The sequence below is a fragment of the Stenella coeruleoalba genome (genome assembly GCF_951394435.1).
Source record: "Stenella coeruleoalba genome assembly, chromosome: 3".
In the NCBI taxonomy this organism is placed as follows: domain Eukaryota; kingdom Metazoa; phylum Chordata; class Mammalia; order Artiodactyla; family Delphinidae; genus Stenella; species Stenella coeruleoalba.
In genome coordinates this window covers 118,536,863-118,563,564 of record NC_137148.1, presented here as the reverse complement: position 1 = coordinate 118,563,564, position 26,702 = coordinate 118,536,863, and the positions used below count along the sequence as shown (strand labels likewise).

The 26,702-nt window shown below is 47.4% G+C and overlaps 1 protein-coding gene across 6 annotated transcripts in view; it reads right to left on the bottom strand.

Annotated features, from left to right (window-relative positions):
* Positions 1–26,702, bottom strand: part of LOC307183733 (uncharacterized protein) — a 355,278-nt gene that overhangs the window by 293,113 nt on the left and 35,463 nt on the right. For 2 of the 6 annotated variants that reach the window (XR_013827575.1, XM_079916672.1), the window contains exons 4-6: positions 19,068–19,190; positions 14,649–15,812; positions 11,361–11,455 (exon numbers count right to left, since the gene is read on the bottom strand). Coding sequence is in view for 4 of the 6 variants with exons in the window: in XM_079916672.1 (XP_079772798.1) it covers positions 11,361–11,391 (31 nt within the window). In the remaining 2 variants the exon portion in view is untranslated. Of the gene's footprint in view, positions 1–11,360; positions 11,456–14,193; positions 15,813–19,067; positions 19,191–26,702 lie in introns of all 6 variants that reach the window. The other 4 variants (XR_013827576.1, XM_079916673.1, XM_079916674.1 and 1 more) reach the window with 4 other exon arrangements.

Here is a 26,702-nt window from a genome sequence, read left to right as displayed (position 1 = left end):
TGCCCTGGACCCGCCTCCCTCCACGGGCAGGGCCCCAGGCGAGCCGCTGCTGGAGAGCTGCCTCTGATCCACCGGGTTTCGTTACATGAAAATAAAACATCGGCCTGTTCTGGGCCTGCCCAGCACATTAGTGGGAGGAAGCTATAAAAGCTGCCAACATGTGTTACCTCAAGCATGTTCCTTCTCAAATACGCCAGGAGCGAGGCACGGTCTTTCCTCTCCTCCCCGCCTTCCATCTTTTCGGAAAAGGCTTTCTGTGTCCCGTTTATTGACATCCTGGCCTCTTGGCTGGTCCAGCTGCAGCAGAGCCATTCGCCCTCCTCGCCATCAAAGTGCCCCCGTTCCGACCCACTGCCTGTAATGCAGGCTTCCAGACCACACGGCCCCACTGGCTGCTCGAAGTCTGGCTCCGAAACCAAATAAAAAGCTTTTCACTTAAACTCCAGTTTACGTGCAGCAGCTCAAAAGCCTTACTTTCACGTCTTACGCAGCTCCCACCTGAATAAATTTGCTCTAAGTGCCACTTTTCCATTTGTGGATTATGAAGCAGCGAGGAGGGCTAAGGGACGGCCCCACAGGATGCCACAGGCACACAGGGATGCAAAGTGACCCCTTAGGGACCGAGAACACCGAGGGATGCCAGGACCCACGGCAGTGCACACCACAACCCTGGTAAGGGGAGAAACCACAACTGCTCCTGGCTTTGTCATAGCTGAAAGCATGGCTACTTCAACACAGTCCTGGCTTCAAATCCCAGCTCCGCAGATTCCTAGGTGTGTTTCCTTGGGACACAGGCCAGCCTTGGAGCTTATTTCCTTACCTATAAAATGGGGACATGGGACTTCCCTGGTGGTCCAGTGGTTAAGAATCTGCCTGCTAATGCAGGGGACACAGGTTTGATCCCTGGTCCAGGATGATCCCACATGCCACAGAGCAACTAAGCCCGTACACCACAACTACTGAGCCCACAAGCCCACAGCTACTGAGCCACAACTACTGACGCCTGCATGCTCTAGGACCTGCAGGCCACAACTACTGAGCCCGCGCACCTAGAGCTCGTGCTCTGCAACAAGAGAAGCCACCGCAATGAGAAGCCCGCGCACTGCAACGAAGAGTAGCTCCTGCTCGCCGCAACTAGAGAAAGCAGGCGCGCAGCAACGAAGACCCAGCACAGCCAAAAATAAGTGAATTAATTTTTAAAAAGAAGGCAATTTAAAAAAAATAAATTGAAAAAAATAAAATAAAATGAGGACAACACCCCGGGGAGAAGCTACTGGAAAGACTTAATGGGATGATGAAATATGTAAGTTCTTACCATCATGACTGGCACACATAAACCCCCTGAAAAACAGGACCCATTATCACTCAAATTCATTTTTAAATGTGTGAAGCATGTACTTCGTGCTAGGTATAAGCAAAACAGACAATGGTCCCTGGCCTAAAGGGCTCACAGGGTGGGGGTCAAACAGCCAACCCCCTGTGACCACTGCTGCAATGGCTGTGCGCACACACAATGCAGACGGGGAAGGAGAGCTAAACCTGCCTGGGGAAATCTGGAAATAATGATTGTTTAAAACGTATTAAAATCATTTAAGGCCTGATGACATCTGGTAGCTTCCACCCTGGCCTCATTTCCCACCTACCCCTCCCCCACCCACACTCCTATGGGCCTTCGCTCTGTATCAGGTTCAGCCCCACCTCGGGGCCTCTGCCTGGGATGAGCCCCCCAGCATACCCATGATTGGTGCCCTCGCTTCATTAGGGTCTCTGCTCACATGTCACCTTCCTGGTCACCCCAAAAGACTTCTGTCCCCTTACACTGCTGTATTGTTCTGCACTCCCCAATATTGCATTCAAATCTACTTGCCTACGTGTTTATTATCCATCTTCTCCGCTAGAATGTGACCTCCGTGAGGGTGGGGACTTTGTTTTGTTCATCACTGTGACCTCTGAACCTAAAACACTGCTGGAGTCAACAAGTTAACGAGCCACAGTTAGAAGTTGGGGGACTCCCCACACGTGAAGCATGAGGCTAAGAGTGTCATGTACGTGAGTATTTAATCCTCACCACATCCTACCGGCCTCTCCTGTTGGACCATCACCAGGAAGAGTGGAGTTGGAAAGATCTGGGGGTACCGTACCCAGACCCAGTCTCCCCCATCATCGTTCCAAATTTTAGTGGCTATATTTCTGATATATGGCTCCCAGGGACACATCCCAAGACAAGTAAGGAAAGCCCAAGGCCTCTCCTACATCTGAGAGGCTTGCCTTCCAGAGTCTGCCCTCCCTAAGGATCAAATAGGGCTCAGCAAGCCCCACATAACCACAGCAGCCACCATTTACTGGATGCTTATGTACAGACTTTCTCTCATGTCCTCCCCACAACCTCCTTCGTAGTTATGACCACCTCATTTTAGAGGGGGAACCAAGTGTCAGAGAGGTTAACTCACTTTTCATGCTCACACGGCTAAGAAGTCGCAGAGCTAGGACTCTGAACCCCGGTCTGATTTCAAAGGCCATGCCATTACCCACTATTTCCCCAGTGCCTCCACACTGCCCATACGGGTTCTCCCCTAGCCTGGGTCAGCCTCCTTCGTCACTGACAGTGCACAGCAGAGCAGAGAGCAAGGGCTCTGGGCCAGACAGACATGGACTCAAATCCCTGCCTTGCCACTTCTTGTGTGTTTGGGCAGGTAGTCACCCTCTGAGAATCTTGATTTCATCTGCACGGTAGGGTGGGAGATGCCCACCCCAGAGGTGCGAAGAGCAATGGAGACACAGGCCCGCAGGTACGCAGCCAGGCCCACACAGCCAGTAAGAAGCGGTTCTGGGCAAGCCTCAAGTGGCTGCAGCTGCCCTGCCACTTCCCCCAGCTGGGTCCTGCCCGGTCGCCACCAAGGGCTGGGTCGGAGTCTCCCTGTCCTTCACAGGAGAGCCGCCCCCAGAAGGCAGAAGACAGGCGCTCTGCCAGCACCTAGTAAGTGCCCAATTCACTTTAAATACACGAGCACCCATCTCTCCTTGCACATCAGCATCATCTGTGGACAAGTTAACGTGATTTACTAAAGCCTTGGTTTACTTTCCTGTAGAAGAGATGATCATTCACCTGCACCCAATAATTATTCAAAGAGGTGAAGCATGTTAAATGCTTATAGCAGCACCTGACCCATGAGAAACGCTCAATAAATGTTAGCTCATGATTGCATGCTATTTCCTAACCCAGGAAACAGACACTAGAAAGGCAACCAATTTGCTTGACATCTCACAGCTGGTTCAGGGATTTGACACCCCCCCCCCCCCGTCCCCCAGCCTGCCTGACCCCAGGCCACTTCCATGTGGACATTAACACACCCACTCAGTGACCAACACTGGACACTGGAGAGAGAAACGTTATGTTTCAATAAAAAACTACAGCACGGCCTTATGGGTATCCAATTCTGGTCCTGTTCATTGTCTTTGAGCTGCTTTTCCCCTCTTGGTAAATTACACTTTACCTTTTACTTTGTTACCTCCCTGTAAATTGTATTGGATTCTGCCATCCTGCACATTTTCTGACCTTACCGAATTCTCTACTCTTCTAGTTTCCCATTTTCTCCCACCCTCCTGCCGTGGATTCACTGAGCACCACAACCTGACTGCCCAGTTCCTTATTGGAAGTACAGGCTGGTCGTGACTGACCTTTCCCGCCAAGATCTGAAGAAGCCTTGCAAGCTGAAGCTAGACTACGATGTGATAAAAACTTCAAAAGACTCATCCCCACGACAGGTCATGAACTCTCTCATTTAAATGCCTGATAGTTCACACCATCCAGCAAACATCCTCCACTGCCACGTCCAACAGATGGTTCAGCGAGTCCTTAATGAACAAAAGGTGACTGAACGTGACATGAACTTACATTGTTTAAAAGGAGAAATGTCTCCTCTGTCCTTGAACAAGAGGACAGACTGACAAAGACTCTCTCCTTGACCAAACTGGCGTTAGGCTTCTCTGAGCCCCAAGCCCTGTTCTCAGTGAGGCCTTGACCTTGGCCTTCCTTGCCAGGCCTGCACAGCCCAGTCTTAGCAAGAATCCTGCTAAGTCAGTTTAGAGAGAATCCCCTACCTTTGATGTCTCAAGTCCTTGGCCTGCCTTTAGCAAGAATCCTGTTAGATCAGTTTAGCAAGAATCCCCTACCCTTGATGTCACCTCTTAGTAATTTTCCATCCACTGAGGCCCTCACCCTGTTCCTTGGGGGTAAATCCCCACCTGTCTTTGTATTCAGAGTTGAGCCCCATCTCTCCCCACTACTGCAGTACCCCTATTGCAATAGCCCTGAATAGAATCTTCCTTATCATTTTAAGGAGTGTCAGAATAATTTTTTCTTTAACCGCCCTAAGGCTTGCTTCAAGTAGGAGGGCCTCCCCTCCCTGAAAAGTCTCCAGTCACGTCCCAGTCAAATCCCATCCCGGATCTCCTGAGAGCCACCTCTCTCCCCTGCCCAGCACGAGCAAACCTCTAACAACCACTGCACTGGTTCTCCTGCCACCGCCCTGTGGATCTTTGCTTCTAACAGGCTGGCTGCCAGCCCCCCACTTCTCAACCATCTATTCACGCAGAGAACACGAAAACACTGAAATGTTATTTCCCATCTGGAAATGCCTCAGAGCTAAACATTATGTAGGATGTGATGGTGTTCATCTACCCCAAGCGAGGCTGAGAGAAACACTGAGACAGGAGGAGACTGCTAGCGGGAGGGATGGTGCGTCAGCAGGAGCTAAATTTAGCAAACGAAGCCTCTAACTTCATTCTTTTGTGGGGGGGGGGGCGGGGGGAGCGGCAGGAGAAAAATGTATGCACATATTTAAATGAAAGAACCTTTGAGAGAGAGGGAAAGAGAGTCCACATCCCTCTGGGACCTGCAGAAACGCCTGGAGGGGGAGGCATGCCAGGAGGGGGAGTGCTCTTAGGGGGGCTGCCCCAAGTCAGTGGAAGGGCTCCACCTGCCCAGCCCCGACCCAGGAAACCAAATCCCTTGGGGGAAAGGTCCCTTTGGACCCAGTGAACGCGTGGTTACAAAGGAAGCTGCAGATTGAGAAATTCAAATGGTAACTGCTGGGGGCAAGGGAAGCAGGTGGATTCTGAAAAGCTAGAAGTTCTGGGAAAACCTGTAACACGGCTTTGAACAGATTTTGTTTTCTAGTAGAGTGGCTAGTATAAAAATACGCATCATCTAGGCCCCAAAGCCTCCAGGGAGGAGGGTCTGGAAGCCTTCGAGACGTAGACCTCCCAGGCGATGCAAAGCGGTCATCTGAGCACGTGCAGAGCCCCTGCTCTGCCTGTAGCCGGCTCTGTGGGGTTGGGCCAGTTACCCCTTTCCAGGCTAAGGGTAACAGTCTTTGAAATAAAGGTAACAGCCCAGCTGCACTCTAAGACATTATAAGATACTCTATTTCTGGGCTTCCCTGGTGGCGCAGTGGTTGGGGGTCCGCCTGCCGGGGCAGGGGACGCGGGTTCGTGCCCCGGTCCGGGAGGATCCCGCATGCCGCGGAGCGGCTGGGCCCGTGGGCCATGGCCGCTGAGCCTGCGCGTCCGGAGCCTGTGCTCCGCAACGGGAGAGGCCACGGCAGTGAGAGGCCCGCAAACCGCAAAAAAAAAAAAAAAAAAGATACTCTATTTCTGGGTTTGTGTGCAGGGAAGCGGGTGGACATCATCAGATTCCACCATCACCACCGCCAGAATCAAGACTTCTGCCTTGACCTGGATAAAAGATCCATTATTAAGATATCTCATTGCACTCTGAAAAATGTATCAATCCCCACAAAGGGATAACACTCTCACTGTAAGCAGAGTCATTATAAATCAGTAAGAAAAATACAAGTACCGCAACTGGAAAATGAATGAAGGGCGTGAAGAGCAATTCACAAAAACATACAAATAACTTAATTCTATGGGGAAAAAAAATGGGCAGCCTTACTGGTAACCAGAAAAGGGCATAATTAAAATAAAAACGAGAAAGCTTTTCCCACATATCAATTAGCAAGTTCCTAAAAACCCAGTAATACCCAGCAAGGGCCAGGGATCAGAGGAATCTGAACCCTGGTGCATCGCCAGTAGACGGCAAGGTGGCCTGACTTAACCAGGGGCAACCTGGCCAGAGGAGGACAGAAATTCTTAAGTGGACAGCCCATGTGACCTAATAATCCCACTTCTAAAGCTCTGTCCTACAAAATTATTCAAGGATGTGGACAAAAAAATACATCTAAAGATTTAACCACAATATTTTATAATCCTAAAAAATGGGAAATGACCTTCTGTCCAGTAAGAGATACATCTATATGGTGAAATACAACTAAACTAAAAAATCAGGCTACAAAAACACAAAGATATAGGAAAATGTTTATGTTACCTATTAAGTGAAAAACAAATTCTAAAGCTATATAGACAGTAGAATCAAAATTTGCATATAAGCCATCACTAATACACGTAGGCACACAAATAAAGTACTAGAAGGGAATACAAAAGTATTACCAGGGTTGGGGACTTCCCTGGTGGCGCAGTGGATAAGAATCCACCTGCCAATGTAGGGGATACGGGTTCGAGCCCTGGTCCGGGAAGATCCCACAAGCCACGGAGCAGCTAAGCCCATGCACCACAACCACTGAGCCTGCGCTCTAGAGCCCACAAGCCACAACTACTAAGCCCACATGCCACAACTCACCTAGAGCCCGTGCTCCGCAACAAAGAGAAGCCACGGCTCCCCAATGAAGAGTAGCCTCCCGTTTGCCGCAACTAGTGAAGAGCCCGCATGCAGCAACAAAGACCCAATGCAGCCAAAAATAAATAAATAAATGTATTTGTTAAAAAAAGTATTACCAGTGTTATCTCTAGAAGTAGCATGACCATAGGAGGTATTATTTCCTCATGTTTACTTTTCTGTATTTTCAAAATCCTTAAACAAATAAGCAATCCTTTTGTATTTGGAAAAACTGTATATCATTTTTTAAAAGACAGAAAGGAGAAAAGACGTCTTTCCTTCTTTCTAATACGTAAAAGGCATTAAACAACTCCAGCCAGAAAAACTGCCACAGGCCCCTTGCTCAGCACACCCTTCAGAAAACTTCCTCAAGCACATCGCCGACCCCTAAGGAACTCTCAGTCCCTGGGCCCTACTTTCATGCTTCCTCTCGCCCTCCTTTCACCAAAGATCTGTCATCCACAATTCACGCAAAGAAGGTAGATCACAGCCCAAGTCCCTCAGACACCGAGGGTCTGTCTAGTCCTCGTCTCGTCCAGCCTCCTACCTTTAACCAAATGAAGCCACAGAGTGTCAATGGTTTTCATGATTGTTTCAGAGACTGTCAACTCCTTAGAGCCTCTCTCACAAACCCTGAGGAGGGCAAGCAGGCAGGCAGGCAGCACCCCGGGTTTATGAGAAGGAAAGCAAGGCTCAGGAATTGAGGGCAGGAGCCCAGAGCGGGCTTACAGTCCAGCTCTCTCCAATCCCACTGACTCCAGACCCTCTTCAGCCAGCCAGGGACCCCCAGCTGGTAGGGCATGGGGCCCTGGCATCCCCAGCCCCATTTGGCCAGGGGTATACCTGTCTACTGACCCTTCAATCTCCCTCATTCATCCCCATCTCAACCCTCTGTCCCTGCTCCTGCTTCCATAATAAAAAGGCTCGGAGAGGGCTTCCCTGGTGGCGCAGTGGTTGAGAGTCCGCCTGCCGATGCAGGGGATGCGGGTTCGTGCCCCAGTCCGGGAAGATCCCACATGTCGCGGAGCGGCTGGGCCCGTGAGCCATGGCCGCTAAGCCTGCGCGTCCGGAGCCTGTGCTCCACAACGGGAGGGGCCACAACAGTGAGAGGCCCGTGTACCGCAAAAAAAAAAAAAAAGGCTCAGAGAAATTAGGAGAACCTCCTCTCACAACTCATTAATTTAGTTAACTGTCTAATCTTTTACTATCCTCTCACCTCATAGATCAAGAACTTCTCGTTTTCAACGTATGAGCCAGAACTCAGCTATGATTGATAGAAGCCACCAAAGTCGACGTGGCTTAAGTGGAGAAGAGTGGAATTCATTAGCTCATGTTACTGGGTTGTCCAGAGTGCACGTTCGACTTCAGGTACAGCTGGATCTAGGTGCTCAAACATCAGCGCTCTATTTGTCTTTCTTTCTCCATTCAGCAAGCAAGATATTCACCAACAGAATCAATAAATTGCCTTCGGTGGGAGAAATTTTTAAAATAAAAGGATTCACCAACAGGCTCACATTTACATCCTACCAATTCCAGCAAAAGTACATCATCTTCCTCAAGAGCTCTGGCAGAGAAGTGCCAGGAAGGACTCAACTGGCTACATGCAACAGCCCAGTCCTAGGGACACAGGGCAAAGGTCAGTCCCCTCTAGCCACACAGGAAAAGGTGTTCTCTTCCTAGAAGGAAGTGGGAGATGCTGGAAAGGAAACCAACAGAGTTCCACCTTCACAAATCTCTTCCACTTTAAGAACAAATTAGTTTCTTGGCACAGGTATTCACTGGCAGCAGTAAGCATGGATGACACCATCGAGCTGGGGTTACTTTGCCACCCAGTCAAAATGAATTATTAGCCAACAGTCACAAGAAATGCCCAAATACTACAATGAAAATCTAGGTGAGAAAGTGGTTTTTTTACTCACGTTTACTGAGGTATGACTTATCTACAGTAAGATTCACCCTTTTTAGCAGAGTTCTACCAATGTTAGTGAGTGCACGCAGCTGTGTGACCACCACCACAATCAAGATACAGAACAGGGCTTCCCTGGTGGTGCAGTGGTTGAGAGTCCGCCTGCCGATGCAGGGGACACGGGTTCGTGCCCCGGTCCGGGAAGATCCCACATGCCGCGGAGCAGCTGGGCCCATGAGCCATGGCCGCTGAGCCTGCGCGTCCGGAGCCTGTGCTCCGCAACGGGAGAGGCCACAACAGTGAGAGGCCCGTGTACCGCAAAAAAACAAAAAACAGAGCAGCCTGCCTGGCAGAGGGGGTGGTGCCATTGTGAAAAAGGGGCTCTGAGGGACTCACAGCAAGCAAGGGCCATGCACCTTGCTATTACCTTGAGGAGGAGCCTTCCGGGCAGAAGGAACTACCGGAGCAGAGGCCGGAGACCTAAAGGAGCTTGGAGTGTCTGAGGAACAGCAAGCTGCCCCGCGGCTGCAGGGAGCACAGCAAGGGTGGGAGAGGCTGGGGATGAGGTGGGAGAAGAGCAGGGCCTCAAACAAAGCAAGGTGATGGCGCCTTTGGGTTTCACCCAAGTGAGATGGCAAACTGTCTAATCCAGACCTCCCACACCATCTGCCTGCTCCACACTGACATTCAGGGGGCTGGGTCCTGCTGGAGAGTATCCCCCAAGTTAGAGCCAGGGCAAACTCAGTCTCCACACCCACCACCTCGCCACTGTTAGTCTTTGACTTGAGGTACCAGCAAATAGCTCAGTTATGAGTACTTAACTATGAGCCAGCACGATTCTAATCATGGAGCTCTTACAGAACTGCTCGGCACACAGTAGGGTGCCACGCAATTCACCACCTTAATTAAGCACTTTTCAGAGTAAAAGAGGGTACATTAGGACTCCCCTGGTGGCACAGTGGTTAAGAATCTGCCTGCCAATGCAGGGGACACGGGCTCGATCCCTGGTCCAGGAAGACCCCACATGCTGCGGAGCAACTAAGCCCGTGCGCCACAATTACTGAGCCTGCGCTCTAGAGCCCGTGAGCCACAACTACTGAGCCCACGTGCCACAACTACTGAAGCCTGTGCGCCTAGAGCCCGTGCTTCACAACAAGAGAAGCCACTGTGATGAGAAGCCTGCACACCACAATGAAGAGGAGCCCCCGCTCACCGCAACTAGAGAAAGCCCGCGCACAGCAACGAAGACCCAGCACAGCCAAAAATAAATAAAAGTAAAATAAATTTATTTTTTCTTAAAAAAAAACAAATGATGTCAGAACCAGAAGACCTTCCCGGGCCAACTAAGAGTCAACACTATAGTTACCTCTTCTTACTCGTGCATTAACTTGAAATTCACTTCTCCGGGAAGGTGTTCCCAATTCCCCCAATCTGCATGAAGGACCCACAGCACCCTTTAGGTTCTCTGCTGCAGCACTGCTCACAGCCTGTAGCTCAAGAACCCCTTACGAGTCCATATACCCAACCAGACTGCAGCTCCAAGGAGATGGGGTCTGGATGCGTCCTGTCCTCCACTGCGGGCATCCACAGGGTCTCCCAAAGAGCAGGTGCTCAATTCCTGCAGCTAAATGAACTCATTTGGTCTCTCACGTGTATGCTTGTCTGACCCTGGTGATGTCACTACAGAGTGAAATACTCTTACATTTGCATCTGGGTTCTGTGGGAGCGGGACCTTTATTTCATTCACTGACATGTCCCCTGAAGTCCAAAATGCAGTGGCCAGTAGGTAACGGTACTCAAGTAATGTCTGCTGTGCTTCTAGCATCTTTTCCAAGGACCAGGTAACGCCTATGGGGATTTTAACAACAGAGGGAGGGACAGCCTAGCGCTCCGGCTGCACTGTATCTAGTTATAATGTCTAGTGCTAGAAGTTAAGACAGAATCAAGACAGGAGATCCCATCCTACCTAGGCACTAGGCCTTATTTCTCTCTTGTCACGTGATTTCTAGGCTGTGTCTTTCTTGCAGAAACTTGCATGTATCTCACCGGATGAGGAGGAACCCAACTTCCTAGCCCCTTCCACCCCCAGACGTGGCTCTCCATAGCAACTGGGAACCTGAGCTGGTAATCTGTCTCTTCAGCCAGACCCTGGAGCACACAATCCCCTCCCTAGAAGGAAGAAACCAGCCCAACACAGGCTCCAACGAGCCAGAAAGGAAGGACAGTTAGAAGGAAAACACAAAGGCTGCTCTCTCGGTCCTGCCCTCTCCTTTTCACATGCAGTCAGCCCACATTCCCTGCGGCGGGTGGGGGGGTGTCAGATAAAACAGCAGTGGGCAGTTCAGCTGGTCCACCCGGACTAGTTACTGCCATCCGACCCCACGGGCAGAGCCCCCTTCCGGGTTCCCAAGAAGGAGAATCCTGCTCTGGACATTCGTCAGCATAAAAGACCAGCTGTGGTTTGGGGGCAAACATCCTACCAGCCGTCCAGCTGCCCACAGCCATGCCAGGGACATCACTCTACCAGGGACCCCACGCAGCCAATCAAATACATCACAGACCACTTTACATCACCTCTCCTACGGTCTTCTCTAAGGCAGCCCATCCAGCAGAACACAAGTGGGGGTGGAACTCATGCCAACACTTGAGCAGCTCTCACAAGACACTACCCACTTTGTTTTTCCCACATTGTGCGCCTAAGATTTCAGAAACCCTCCTTACCTTTCTCTACCCAGAGGGCCTCTTTCTCCATCTGTTAGGGATCCTTTTTCTTTCCCCCCTCATAAATGCAGATGTCGCTGGAAGAGCCATTAAACCTAAAACGAAATTTTGAGTTAATTATCTGTCTTTGGACTTAGAAGAAGGCTTTGCAAGGTAAAGTAAATTCTTTCTGGAACCTTGTGGATTTTTCTCCCTGACCCCTGATAATCTTACTTTCCCACTATACAGGACTTTTTTTTCCCTGAGTTAACTTCTCTAGGTTCAAAAAAAAAAAAAAAAAGAAAAAGAAAAAGAAAGAAACACACTTCTGGTTGTGGGAGGAGGGGAGGGGGAAATAAGCAAATACAATGGGGCCCCCTGGCCCCCATCTGTTCCAAATCTTCCCCTCACAGGATGTAATGTCTAAAAAGCAAGAAAAATACTCCTTCCTCTTCCAGCATTGGGCAGGATCTTGCATGCAAAGAGAAGAATGTCTGGTTACTCTGTGGGTTTTCATCTGCTTTTTAACTCACATGTGGCCAAACTACCCTGGCTGCCCAATCCCATTTCTCCCTCTCCCCCCAAAATCCCGGTGCTCAGCAGGGCTCACCGCTCGTGAAGGGCATCCTGGTTCAGTCAAGGAGCTCCCACCCCTCCACACCACACCACCAACCCATTTGGCACAAAGGATCTGTTCTAAGCCTGGCCAATGACTTCTGCAGACTTCTCAGCTGAAGACCTGCCAAAGGGAAGCCAGGGCCCCCAGAGGAAGTGGGGCCGCCCCTGAGGGTAAAATGAGTGGGCTCGGGGGCCTGAACTTCTTAACCTGCGCTCTCACGCCCCGCTTCCAGGCACTCGGCACACGGGTGCACACGCGCAGCCAAGTCCTGCGCATCTCAACAGGAAGGACGTTACCCAGCAGCTGCAACGTCCCTACTGATGCCTTTCCAATGCTGGGAGGGCGCTATTTACAAGAAGCGCTGCCGGAGGGACTAGACGAGTTCCAACTTTATTTCAACCCACCCTTCTTTCCGGCTTCGATAGTTCTCCTTGAAATTAAAGAGGCCTTCCTCCCTGAATTGCCCGATTTTTACGCAAGGATAGAGGCTCTCATTTAAATGATTGAGAAACCCTGACTGAGAAGATGGCAAATGATCCCCCTGATCTGCCGCTCCCCGTTTGGCGCCTCACCTTCCTCTCTTCTACACCAGGCCCGCCCCGACCCCACACCCCACCACCTCCTTTGTTTTTCCCACATTGTACACCTAGGATTTCAGAAACACTCCTTGCTGCCTTCCCTCCCCCACCCCCAAGCGTGCTCCTTGGCACATACTCATTTTTTATGCTGGTGCAACCCAGAGCCCCTTGCAGGCTTCCTCTTACCCTGGCTCCAAATTCTCCTTCCTTCCTGCCCTCTCACCCCTTCTAATCACAGCCTCCAAGGCCCTTGTGCTCTACCCTCACCCACCCCCTCCTCTGACCTTACAAACTACCTCCTCCTTGCTATTCCTCAAACATACCTCAGGGCCTTTGCACTTGCTGTTTCCGCTACCCAGAGGACCTTCTTCTGGGGTGTTTGAAATTCTGGCTGCCTCACGAGATATAAACTTCTGCCTGAAAATTACCTCCTTAGAGGGGCCTTGCTCCTAAAAAGCACCCCCATCACTCTCTCCTCACTCTACCCCACACCTGCTTTATTTTCATTCACAGCTCCTTTCCCCACAAAGGCTCTCTCCTTGACCAAACTTTAAACAGGCTCCTCTGAGCCCTCTTCTCAATGAGGTCCTGCCCTTGGCCTGCCTTCAGCAAAGAATCCTGCTAAGTCTTCCCCTACCCTTGAGATCCGATCAAGTTCCTCATTACCCATCTTTGATGTCTAAGTCCTTGGCCTGCTGTCTGCAAGAATCTTGTTAAGTTGGTTTAGCGAGAATCGCCTCCCCTTGATGTCTACCTCATCCACTGACCCCCTCAGTCTGTTGATTGGTTCTAAACCCCAGCTGTCTTTGCCATGCTCAGAGTTGAACCCAATCTCTTTTCCCTATTGCACTCACCTTCAATCAAGGCTTCCCTACCACTTCAACAGGTGTCAGAGGACTGTTTCTTTAACACCATTCGACATCATAGGGTCTTTCTGTTCATCTGTCTCCCTCCACTGGGCTATAAACTATAAGCTCCATGAGGGCAGGGTCTCTATGTGTTTTGCTCTCCTCCAGCTCTCTAGCTTCTAGAGCAGTATCTGACACGCAGCAGACACTCCCCAAATCTTCGTTGAATGTACAAATCTAGCGACCTCCACTTGTCTCTTGGTCTCAGTTTACCTGCCACCTCCTCTGGGAAGCCATTCCTGAATCTTCCTTACCCTATATTTCGTCTAGCCGTGGTCAGACTGATAACAGGGGATACTTCTCTGGCTTAATACGCACTTTTAACTTGTTATATAACATACTAACAAAATGAAACAAAGAAGTCTATCTTGACCACCTGCCCTCCTTCCCTTCCACAGCTCCAGCACCCACCTCCAGCCTGAATTCTCTGTTACGTACATCCATGCACACACCGGATCACCTGTCTTCTCTCCCTGCTCTTCCCAACACACACATTGCCTGACCCCCCTAGCAGGGAGCTAATTAAAAAGGGAGAGAAACGGGAGCCCTGATGGGGTCAGCTCTCTGCTCTCTAAAACCAGGCCCAGCTTTGCCCCCCTGCCATCACCCCCGCTACCCACCGCCGTCTTCCTGGCTTTCTCCACCCCCGGGGAGGAAAGATGCCACTTCTGTTGGCTGCCCTGCAAGAGGGCAATGGAGTCCACAGGCCAGCCCTTCTCAGCTCACTTCTCCACTCCCAGCAAACTTACAAGGCCAATGCCGGGCAGACTAAGCCGCCCGAGTCCTACTGCTCAAAGCTGCAATCCTGGAAGGCATGAGAGTTCATTAGGCCCGAAAACCACGGAGGGAGGGCCACGGCCCTAGTGGCTGGTGAGTTCCCACCAGCTCCAAAGCCTCGGGGAGGGAGTCTGGGGGAGGGGAAGCTGGTTATAGAAACAGCCCAAGTAAGTTTCCACATAAAGGAAAAGTAAACAGATGAAGGCTCTTCCTCAGCCCTTTGAGCCTCTCAGAGGAGAGCAAACCTTCAAGTGTTTGTCAAAAAGCTAATCCGATTTTAAAATGCTTTGAAAGGGCTGGAAGAGGAAATACCAACTACTGACCACCCCCTGCACTGGCCTGCAGCCTAAGCGTGGCCACTTTCCCCTCCCTCGGCCTCTGTCTTGGGGGTACTGTTCGTACAGAGACCCAGAGAATCGGAAGGTACCTGGGCAGAAGCGGGAGCCAACCCTCGTCCACTTAGTCGTCCACTAAGGGCTACTGACCCCTCTTTCTGCCAAGAAAGGCGGCTTCACGAGAGCAGAAAACCGGCCGGGATTGGAAAGCAAGGACTGCACGCAGCCTTCACGCCAAGGCACGCTCACTCCACGCACACCCTTCAAATCTAGAAGATATTGAATTACCCTGGCCCGGCTTCCTGGGGGCAGGGCAATTATCTCCCCTCCCCCACCCCGCACCCCAGGTGGGCCTCATTTCTGGCAGCCAGTTCCCTCCCAGGTGAAATGAGTTTCCAAATGGGTTTGCCCAACAGCAATTAAAGGAATAGCAAACCCTTCTCAAATACTCCAGAATCTGGTTCTCTCTCCCTTGGACAACTTTACCAGATGCTGTCACCTACTACCATCATGGTAGGGTGACCAACCACCCAGGTTGCCAAGGACTGTCCAGGTTTTAGCACTGAAAGTACTGCATCCCAGGATGGTTTGTCACTTATCACTGTGGCCTCCCCAACCTTCTCCCCTCCCATCCCCACAGTTTCACAAGGACACATATTTTGGCAAGGTGGGCTTCCTGGTATTGCTCCCTAATCCTGATGCCCTTGCTGGGTTTAGAGGAAAGGAAAGTGGTAAATCTAGAGGTTGAATTAGTTTCCTTCTACCAGAGTCTTTTAACTTAGAAAAAGGAAAATAGATAAGAATAATACCAGACATGCAGCACTTTACTGAACATACAATACCTTGTTCCATTAATCCTATGAGGTTGGTACCATTTCCCAGACTGGGAAACTGAGGCTCAGGATCACAGATAATAAGTGGTAGGACTGACATTCCAATGCAGGCCGTGACACCAGCGCTCACAGACTAATTCACTATATTAATCTGTGGTCCCTAAAGATGAAGAATCCTTGTCATTTTGATCACAGAGGATGAAAACAATGTAAAGCTACTTATGCGAGACTGAAAGGGCATAAATTCACATACGTGGAGCAACACACGAAAAAAACAGGATCGTGAGAGAAAAGGGAACCTTCATACACTGTTGGTGGGAATGTAAGCTGGTGCAGCCACTGTGGAAAACAGTATGGAGATTCCTCAAAAAACTAAAAATAGAACTACCATAGGACCCAGCAATTCCATTCCTGGATATGTATCTGAAAAAAACAAAAACACAAATTAGAAAAGATACATGCACCCCAATGTTCATAGCAGCATTTTACAATTGCCAAGATATGTTGATGAACCTGTGTTCATCAACAGATGAATGGATAAAAAAGATGTGATATATATACATATATATATATGTATATATATCACACACTATATGTACATAGTGTATGTGTGTATATATATACACACACACACACACATATATATATATTACCCACAATGGAATATTACTCAGCCATAAAAAGGAATTAAATTTTGCCATTTGTGGCAACATGGTTGGACTTGGAGGGTATTACCCTAAGTAAAATAAGTCAGAGAAAGACAAAAATTATATGCTATCACTTATACGTGGAATCTAAAATATACAACAAACTAGTGAATATAATAGAAAAGAAGCAGACTCATAGATATAGAGAATAAACTAGTGGTTGCCAGTGGGGAGAGGGGAGGGGGAGGGACAATATAGGGGTAGGGGACTAAGAGATACAAACTATTATGTATAAAATAAGCTATAAGGATATATTGTACAACATGGGAAATAGAGCCAATATTTTATAATAACTATAAATGGATTACAACCTTTAAAAATTGTGAATCACTTTATTGTACACCTGTAACTTATATAATATTGTACATCAACTATACTTCAGTTTTTTTTAAGAGAAAAAAATAAGTAAATTGTATGGAACCTACAAAAAAAGAAAGAAAGTGGGATTATGAGACTGTGACCACAGGTTCTCATATAGATGGGACCCAATAGCTGCCGTGAGAAGAGGGCCAGGTTCACAGTTACGGCACCACTGCCCTGCTGCAGAGTCTCACCAGGTAACCCTAACGTTGGCCCTACCCCCATCCACCCTCCCAGTGGCTGCTAGATGCATCCGTTAAAACTCCAACTGATTGTTTCCAACCCTGACACCCCCAAGAGCTGCCCTGCGTAACAAAATCTAGGTCCCTCAGCCTGAGTCTCATCCATTGCCTTGAAAATATAAGTGGAGGCCAACTTTACAGGAACCAATTTGGCAGGAGAGGTCAGAAAACTTTAAGTGTTCATGCCGCTTGACCTTATGATCTCCCTTCTAAGAATGTTGCTCAAGGAAATGGTTGTAACTGGTAGGGATTGGGAGGAGGGGTGACATTTTACACGTAAAGGTGTTCATACATAAGGTTATGTCGAACAACGAACCTGGAATAATGCCCATGACTAACAATAAAGAAATGGTTAACGGAACTATGATGTATCTGATATATCTGTTCAATTGGATATTACACAACCACTAAAATGTATGTTTATGAGGAGTTGAAAACAGCATGGAAAATGCTTGGGCTGGCATGTTAAGAAATACCTGCAGGAAATAAAATTATAAAGACAGTGTGATCACAACTATGTGAAAACAAAAACACTAACTTACAGTGAAAGGACTGAAAGGAAGTGAACAAGATGAAGAGGAACTAACACCAAGCATCCTGCTAACTGCTTTACCTTCTTATCTCATTTAATCTTCACGGCAAGATAGGAACTATTTTTATCCTCACTTAACCAAGGAGAAAACGGAAGCTCCAAGAGGATAATGAAGCTGCCCAATGGTTGCCCCCAGCTGACGAGGGAGAGAAGGGATCTGAACTCAAGATTTGCCTGATTCAGAGCCTGTGCCCTTATCCTCCAAGCTATACCACACCCAAAAGCAGACAGTAGCTTAATTTGGCTAGTGGAACGGCTGGCAACTTGTTGCCCCTCTACTTTCTACTTTTTTATTTTCCAAATTGTCTATATTAACCATTAGTACATTTTTTTCTTAACTTTTCCTTCCACTTCGAAGGTCATACAGGCATGTAACACCGGGTGGGTCGTATTACTTTTTTAATGTAGAAAACAATAAACTTATGACCAAACAACGTTTAAAACGACAAAAAATTCTTTAATCTTGAATTCAATTCTCCACGGTTTGGCTTTCTGCTATCCTTCTGGTCACTAGTCGTTCAGTCCCCAAGTTAAGTTATTAGGTGACATGGTCAGATCCATGAGCTGGAAAGAACAGCTCTGGGGGTGGAGACGAAGGTGGGACTGTAGAGGCACGGGAAGCAGAAGGTGGGGGCAGGTGAGGAACTGAGCTGAGCGGGGTGCCCCCCCCCCCCCCCCCCCCGTGAAGCTGACCTGGCAATGTAACACACATGTAACATACAGGTAACACACATGGGGAAAGGCCATGCGCATGGTGGCCAAGGGAAACAAACTGTGCACGGAAAAGCATCAGCATAAGACAAACGAAACAACAGAATGACCTGGGGCTGTAATCTGGGCTCCCTCCCCATTTCAGGGCCTCCTGGCTGCACTTGCAAGGCAGGAGACCAGAAACCTCCAGCCGCCACGCCCTGGAACATCCAGGATGAGAGAGCCGATGGAGAGAAGGGTCACCACCATCCACAACACATGGCTTTTTGGGCCAGGCCTCCCCTGGAACGGTCTTTTCTAGTTTGAGGGAGACAGCAGGCTTTTGAGGAAACAAATTACAGACAGCTTGGCCGCAGCTAAGCAGTAGCAGCACAAAGTGTGAAAAGTTGCAAAAAAGATGCTCAGATTTCACTCACTTTTCTCTTCAGCCCTGCACGTTGGAGGGCTTTCCAAGTAAGGAAGCCACAATATTACTAGAGGAAATAAAATCAAAAGGATGAACCTTTTTAACTGTAGTTCTCAGCCCTTGAGGGGCCTCAGAAGCACAGAGGAGTGTGGATGAGGGGGGCCTGTTTAAAATGCAGATTTTCAGGCTCGCCCCCAAACATTCTGATTTCACAGATCCTGCTAAAGCCTAGGAGTCTGCATTTTAATGAGCATTTCCCCAAGTTGCTGTTAGGCTCTACTCTATCTGATAAGAAACTCTGGGGGCTTCCCTGGTGGCACAGTGGTTGAGAATCCGCCTGCCAATGCAGGAGACACGGGTTCGAGCTCTGGTCCGGGAAGATCCCACATGCCGCAGAGCAACTAAGCCCGTGCGCCACAACTACTGAGCCAGCGCTCTAGAGCCCGCGAGTCACAACTACTGAGCCCACGAGCCACAACTACTGAAGCCCGCACGCCTAGAGCCCGTGCTCCGCAATGAGAAGCCACCGCAATGAGAAGCCCGCGCACTGCAACCAAGAGTAGCCCCCGCTCGCCACAACTAGAGAAAGCCTGCATGCAGCAACCAAGACCCAACGCAGCCATAAATAAATAAATGAATAAATAAAAGAAACTGACTTACAGAGTCTTGGTGGTAGAAGGTCTGACATCTGATATTCAGGGCACATTTCTTAATTATTTCATCTTTTAAAAACACATTACAAAGGGAATACAGGGAATTCTTTGTATTCTTTTTGCAACTTGTCTGTAAGACAAATTATTTCAAAAGGTTAAAATATATTTATTACACAAGTAATATATGCCTATAGTAAAATATCTGTCATAGCGCCACATGACATAAAGTGGAAAAGGGACACCCCCTTCACCGCTCCCACCACCACCACCAGCCCCAACCCACTCTCCGAAGTAGCCACTGCAAACAATTTGGTATATATTCAGCAAACACGTCAGACTTTTGTTTGTGTGTTTTCATTTTTTAACTATAACTAATGCCTACAAGAATGTGATGAAAATGACACTCAGAGTTGTTAGTTGAAGTGCAAATTAATACAACCCTCTTGAAAAGTAATTTAGCAATGTGTATCCAAAAATATAAAAATATTTTGTATACCTTAAACTTATACAATGTTATATGTCAATTATATCTCAATTTTTTTCATTAAAACCTTTTTTAAAAACCCATAAAAACATTCATACTCTTGGACCTACCGATTCCATGTCTAGGAATCTCTCCAAAGAACATCACTCTCCTGGAATAGTATGTTATCTTTCTTTTTTTATTTTAATTGTGGTAAGAACACAAAATGAGATCTACCTTGTTAACAAATTTATTTATTTATTTATTTTTGCGGCACGCGGGCCTCTCACTGCTGTGACCTCTCCCGTTGCGGAGCACAGGCTCTGGATGCACAGGCTCAGCGGCCATGGCTCACGGGCCCAGCCGCTCCGCGGCATGTGGGATCCTCCCGGACCGGGGCACGAACCCACGTCCCCTGCATCAGCAGGCAGACTCTCAACCACTGCGCCACCAGGGAAGCCCTGTTAACAAATTTTTAAGCATATAGTACTTCATAGCTGACTCTAGACAGTGTTGTACAGAAGGTCTCTAGAGCTTGTTCATCATGTTTGACTGAAATTTTATGCCCACTGATTAGTAACTCCTCTCTTCCTCCTCCCCCCAGCCCCTGTCAACCACTGTCCCACTCTTTGATTCTATGAATTTGACTACTTTAGAAAGCTCATGTCAAGTGGAATCATGTAGTATCTGGCTTTCTGTGGTTGGCTTATTTCATTTAGTATTATCTCCTCAAGGTTCATCCATGTTGTCACATACTGCAGAATTTCATTCCTTTTAAGGGCAGAATAGTATTCCATTTTGCGCATACACCACAGTTTCTTTATCAAGTCATCTGTCGATGTATATTTAGGTTGGTTACACATCTTGGCTATTGTGAATAATGCTGCTATGAACATAGGGGTACTAATATGACTCCAAGACTCTGATTTCAATTCTTTGGGGTAATTCCCACAAGTGAGATTGCTGGATCATATGGTAATTCTATTTTGAATTTTTTGAGGAACCTCCATACTGTTTTCCATAGCAGCTCCACCATTTTGCTTTCCCACCAACCATGTCCAAGGGTTCCAATTTCTCCACATCCTTGCCAATGCTTTTCTTTTGTTTGTTTTGTTTTAAAGTGTTTATAGCTATTTATTCTTTTCCAAGGAAATCTGAACATTTCATCAGAGTAGCAATTACATTCACGAAAAAGCAAGCGATTGACAAACAGCACAAATTGGTACATGGCTTTCCTCTATCGAGTAGAATAAATGCTCCAGAGTTGACGGAAGAAATTGGCCGTGAGGAAAGAAGATTCACTTCAACTGTCCTTAGGACTCAGGTGTCAACGACTGGAGTAGCTCAGACTCATAGCACTCACAAAACAGGGCTTTAATGTTTTCCAATATAATTTTCACTCAACTTTTTGAGGTGCTCAATGGTGTTTCGTTTTTTGATAACAGACATCCTGACAGATGTAAGGTTATATCTCATTGTGGTTCGATGTGCATTTCCCTGATGATTGGTAATGTTGATCCTTTTTTTCACATACCAGTTGGCCATTTCTAGCCCTCTTTGGAGAAATGTCTGTTCAAGTTCTTAAACCATCTCTTAATCAGGTTATTAGTTTTTGTTTTTGGGGGTTTTTTTTGGCTTCTCCCTGCAGCATGTGGGATCTTAGTTCCCTGACCAGTGATGGAACCTGTGCCACCTGCAGTGCAAGTACAGAGTCTTAACCACTGGACCACCAGGGAAGTCCCAGGTTATTAGCTTTTTTAACTATTGAGTTGGAAGAAGTATGCAATCATTTTAAAATGACGTCACGAAGCAATAAGACAGATAGCGAAAAAAAGAAAACAGGATATCAACAGTTGATATGACTACTTCTGATTACCAAGGTGGTGTTTTTTTAATTTAGTTTTGTTTAGATAGATAAACAAAGGAAATAAACCTAAATTGCTAACAGTATGGTAGGGAGGTGGTATTTGAGCGATACTTTTTTCTCTATTATTTCCTCTGTTGAGAGGCTCACCAACTCAGATTTTGCAGACAGACAGGCCTGGGTGAGAAATCCATCTCTCACTGTCCACATGTATAACTGAGGACTTTATGTAAACTCCCTGGGCCTCAGCTTCCTTATGGAAATAATTATCCCCTAAACTTGCTTTGAGAATTAAAATAAGAAAGCACATGGAAACACGGGGTACTTTATGACCTGACACAGTAAGTAGAGCTATTTTTCTATATTCTTTCTGTTGGGTCACATTTCACAAATCAATATTTAAATGTGGGGGACTTTAAAATGGGGACTAAATTTTTTTTAATTAATTTTTATTTGAGTATGGTTGCTTTACAATGTTGTGTTAGCCTCCACTGCACGACAAAATGAATCAGCCTTACACATACAGATATCCCCTCCCTTTTGGACTTCCCTCCCATTTAGGTTACCACACTGCATTAGGTAGAGTTCTCTGTGCTATACAGAACGTTCCCATCCGTTGTCTGTTTTATACATAGTATCAATAATGTGTATATGTGTCAATCCCAGTCTCCCAGTTCCTCCCACCCCACCCCTTTCCCCCTTGGTGTAAAATGGGGATTAAATTTTTGATAGCCCGCATTTTCCTCATCAGCCCCTCTCCCAGGCCCCTGCTTGGTTTAACTCTGAAAGAGATATTGTACACTGGGCTTTACAGTGACAAGGCACCAGCCCCAGTTCACTGACATCATGAATGAAGACAAGATTTACAAACTGTAAAGCACCTAAAAATGTAATGCACATGAGTCCATTTTTACAGGATGACCCTGAAGGGACAGTGATTAAACAAAGCCCAAGTACTTGGAGTGTTTACCTGAGATGCAATAATGCACTAAGTGAACTCATTAAACGCAGGGGGCGGGGGAGTGAAGATGGAGTGGGGAGGGGTTGTATGCCAAGAAAATCACCATCATTCTTCCACTGTCTGGCCCAAGGCTTCCAGGAGGAGGTGAGATTTCTGAGGGTAACGAAAAAAAGAGTATTTATCTCAAATGCCTTTCAGCTGATCAGAAGAACAATTCCTTGGACTACCTTCATCTAATTTATGGCAAGGTCTATTAGGCTTCCTTCTACGTCTTATACTTTGGAGTTAATCATTAAGGGTCACTCTGAGTCCATGTTTATAGGAAGCCTCTCCTTTCTAAGGGGCTATTGAGAACTAGAAACCAAATGATTATTATTTTATTATGATTACCTTGACGGTGGGCTCAAGCTAACTTTTTCTAAAATTCCAAAGGCACTTGTTCGAGAAAATATAAAACTGTATCTAGTTAACCATGTATAAAATAAATAAGCTACAAGGACATATTGTACAGCACAGGAAATATAGTCAATATTTTATAATAACTATAAATGGAGTATAACCTTTAAAAATTGTGAATCACTATGCAGTACACCTGAAACTAATATAATATTGTACATCAACTATACCTCAATTTAAAAAAACTTTTTAAAAACTATATTCAGTTAAAAGTTAAAAAAAAAATTCTTCTTACTTACTATATCCCTCCCTGAAGGGAACGAACGATTGGATATGTATTCTTCCAGAACTTTTACTTTACCTTTACAAATATATGTGATGTGTTCACATGTGCACATACACACACACACAGTTTTTTTACATAAATAAAACCACACTCTAGATCTCTGCTACTTGAATTTTTCACTTACTAATAAGTCAGAGGCATCTTTCCATATTTGAACATGCAGGGGTTTGTGAGGTAGTTATAGACCCTGGGGCCAGCAGGCTTGAAGCCCAGCTCCCCAACTTACTAGCTGTGTGACCCTGGACAAGTTAACTAACAGCTCTATTCTCATCTATAAAAATATTCTAACAATAGTAATCAAAGGATTGCTGTGAAGATTAAATGAGTTAACATTGTAAATACTGTAAAATACATAAAGCACTTAGAATAGTGGGTAGAGTAAGTCCTCTATGCGTTGGCCATTGTTGTGATTTGCCCTGTTCTTCTTCAATGGACAACTGTATTCCATTATTAGGATGAACCGCAATTCATTGAGCCAGCTCCCCGCTGAGAAACACAGGTGATTTCCTACTTTTGCTGCAGTGAGCATTTGTGAACATAGGTCTTTGTGTACATGGGCAGGCACACTGTAGGGTAGGTTCCAAGGCATGGAATGACTGCATCAAAGGCCATTCTCATTTTATGTGAAAGATGGTGCCAAATTTCCCTCCAAAAGGCTGCATTACTTTACATCCCTACCAACGAACGGTGTAGGGATCTACACAGAATCTGTGCCCATCTCCAGGCATCTTCTCAGCACTGACAGCCTGGGTCTTTGGCGTTCTCACTTCTGCACTCAACCTTCCCTAAACGAAAGCTCAATCAAAACCACTAGCAATGCATTTGTCAAAGTCCCAGGGACACCTAATCCTTTTGTCTTTTCTAAAAGGAATCAGATGTTTTCTCGGCTCTGACAGAACTTCAGTTGCCTGGACACAGCCCTGGGATAAGTTTGTAAAACACAAACAGAACATTCCCCGACATCCTCCAGAGAAGCTCACGGGGGCCCACGTGAGGCTCTGCTCTCTATAATGTGTAACAAGAGTTCCATAGCAGCTGGTGTTTTCCTGGGTGGAGATCAGAGCCAGCATTTGTATATAAATATTATCCAAGGGCTGGAGAGAGAATCAAATCAGGCTGGAAGCAGAGGCTGCAACATCCCAGTTGTCTTATTCATGGGGCAGGGTTTGGGCAGGGGTGGGCGGTGAGTACCCCCATCCTTTCCCTGAGCTCCACGATAAAAGGGAAGCATCCTAGCACAGGCCCTCCCCATCAGAACAGCTTATCGTAAAACAGAGGTGGAAGCTGGTGCAGGGCTTGGCTGGAAATCTATGCCAGGCGGAGGGGAAGTAGGGCAAACAGGTGGGCTCCACCTGCAGGGCCCAGACTGGAGTTTTGTTGCCTGCTCTGCAAGGCTGGCCGAGTGCCCACCTGCAGCCACCTGGCTCTTTAGATCATAGCTCCCGTCAGTGACAAGGTGACTACTCACTGAGGTGGCCCTTCCGGCCTCAGCTCCAAGGTTCTGCTGCACAGAGTGACTTCCAGCTGTGCTCAAGGACCTCTCAGAATCCAGGGGAGCTGTGAAGTAGGGGCCTCCCGGAGTCCACAGGTAGGAATGTCAATAATTACCAGTGTTGCCCCTGCTAAGCCCTGCAAGCCCCAGAGCCATTCATCTTCCAGACTTGATTCTCAGGCTATTTCATGGCTCAAAACCATGCACCTTGGTTCTCCCAACTCTCCCGTGCTTCCCACCATCCCCCAGGACGCAGGGCAGGTCAGGTCAGGGAAGGGGAGAAGGCAGGCGAGTCTCTGGAACAGTGGATTCCCTGGATCAGAGCAAATTCCAGGGATGTGACCCAGGGACCCTGGCTCATGTCCATAACAGAGGGAATAACTCAGATGATTATCTCAGGCTCTCGGAAGTGAGTTAAGCTTCCCCTTCCTATTCAGCTCACGTGGGAGGGTCAGCGGGAAGGAAAGGAGGCCCAGAGACCCAGGGTCTGCCTTAGGTCTGACTAGAGGCAGCGTATAGTACAGGAAAGGGAATTACGCTCACTGTGCCTTGGATTCCTTTTCTCTGAGAGCCTGGGGCTCAACACCCAAACATCCTGCGTTTCATTAAATCCACAAAACAGATGTTTGGGTGTGGACTATGTGTCCTGGACACCGTGGACACGGCAACAAACAGACCGGTGCCTGCCCTCATGGAGTTCACATTCCCGGAGAGCTAAATACTAGGAAGCGTGTCAAGCTTACTCCTGAGGAAGCAGGTTCCTGGAGGGAATCAGTTGAGCCGGGATCACGCAGCTCCCAAGCGGGCTGCACGGCTCTCTCTCAGACGACACTGCTCTTAACCAGAACACGATAACAACTAACCAGGTGCTCGGCGGAGCTCAAAGACCTGAAGCTTCAGAGCCCTTGCTTACGACAGCCCCTTCCAAGGTCCTGGGAGGGGGTCTGGAAAGAAACGTGTTCACGTGATCTTGGGTTTCTCTAAGCTTTGCCAAAGTCAAGTCTTAACCATGACGGGAAAGAGCGCTGTCTCTCCTCACTCCAGTTTCCCTCTGTCACTCATGCCCTCGTGCTGGGTAATGTTCCAGCGGCCTTGGGCATTCAGGGACTCCCAACGCAGGAGTCAAAGCTGGGGGGCGGTGGGGGGGAGCGGACACTGAGTTTGAGTTTAGTGGGCTATGTTTATGTGGTGCGCCATCACCTCCACATGTGCTGAATTACTGCTAACGTCCAGTGGAGGCCCAGCTCCCAGGAGTCCGCCTGCACCCAGGGCCTACCAGCCACTTCCTGACGCCACATCAGTGGTGGAATCGCCACATGAACGTGTTCAACAGAGCCCAACATGGACGTGTGTGGTAGGGAAGGAGGAAAGTTTAAAATGTATAGCATCGGACACCAGCCTATGAGAAATGCTAACAATTCATAGACCTGTAAAATCCTAAGTAAAGGATTCGGTTCCCCCAGTTGAGGGAAGTTCTCTTCTGTCAGAAACATCCTCCATGCAGTCAGTTATAACACACCAGAGCTTCTTTTCATTTTCGATGAGAATTGTACAAAATAGAATTCACCAAAATTCCTCTGTTTATGAGACACAAACGGGTAGTAATACTACAAACAGTGAGTGTATCTGTATGAATTTACTCATTTTCCACATCTACACTGTCAACAACACCACCTATGTTCACAGCAGCACTATTCAGGATAGCTAAGACACGGAAGCAACCTAAGCGTCCATCAACAGAGGAGTGGCTAAAGAAGATGTGATACATATGTACAACGGAATACTACTCAGCCACAAAAAAAGAATGAAATATTGCCATTTGCAGCAATAGGGATGGACCTTTGAGATTATCATAATAAGTGAAGTAAGTTAGGCAGAGAAAGAAAAATATCATGATATCAATTTTATGTGGAATCTAAAAAAAATTATACAAATGAACTTATTTACAAAACAAATAAGCTCACAGACACAGAAAACAAACTTATGGTTACCAAAGTGGGAAGGCGGGGAGGGAGGGATAAATTAGGAGTTTGGGATTAACACATACACTCTACTATATATAAAATAGATAAACAAGGACCTGCTGTATAGCACAGGGAACTATACTCACTATCTTATAA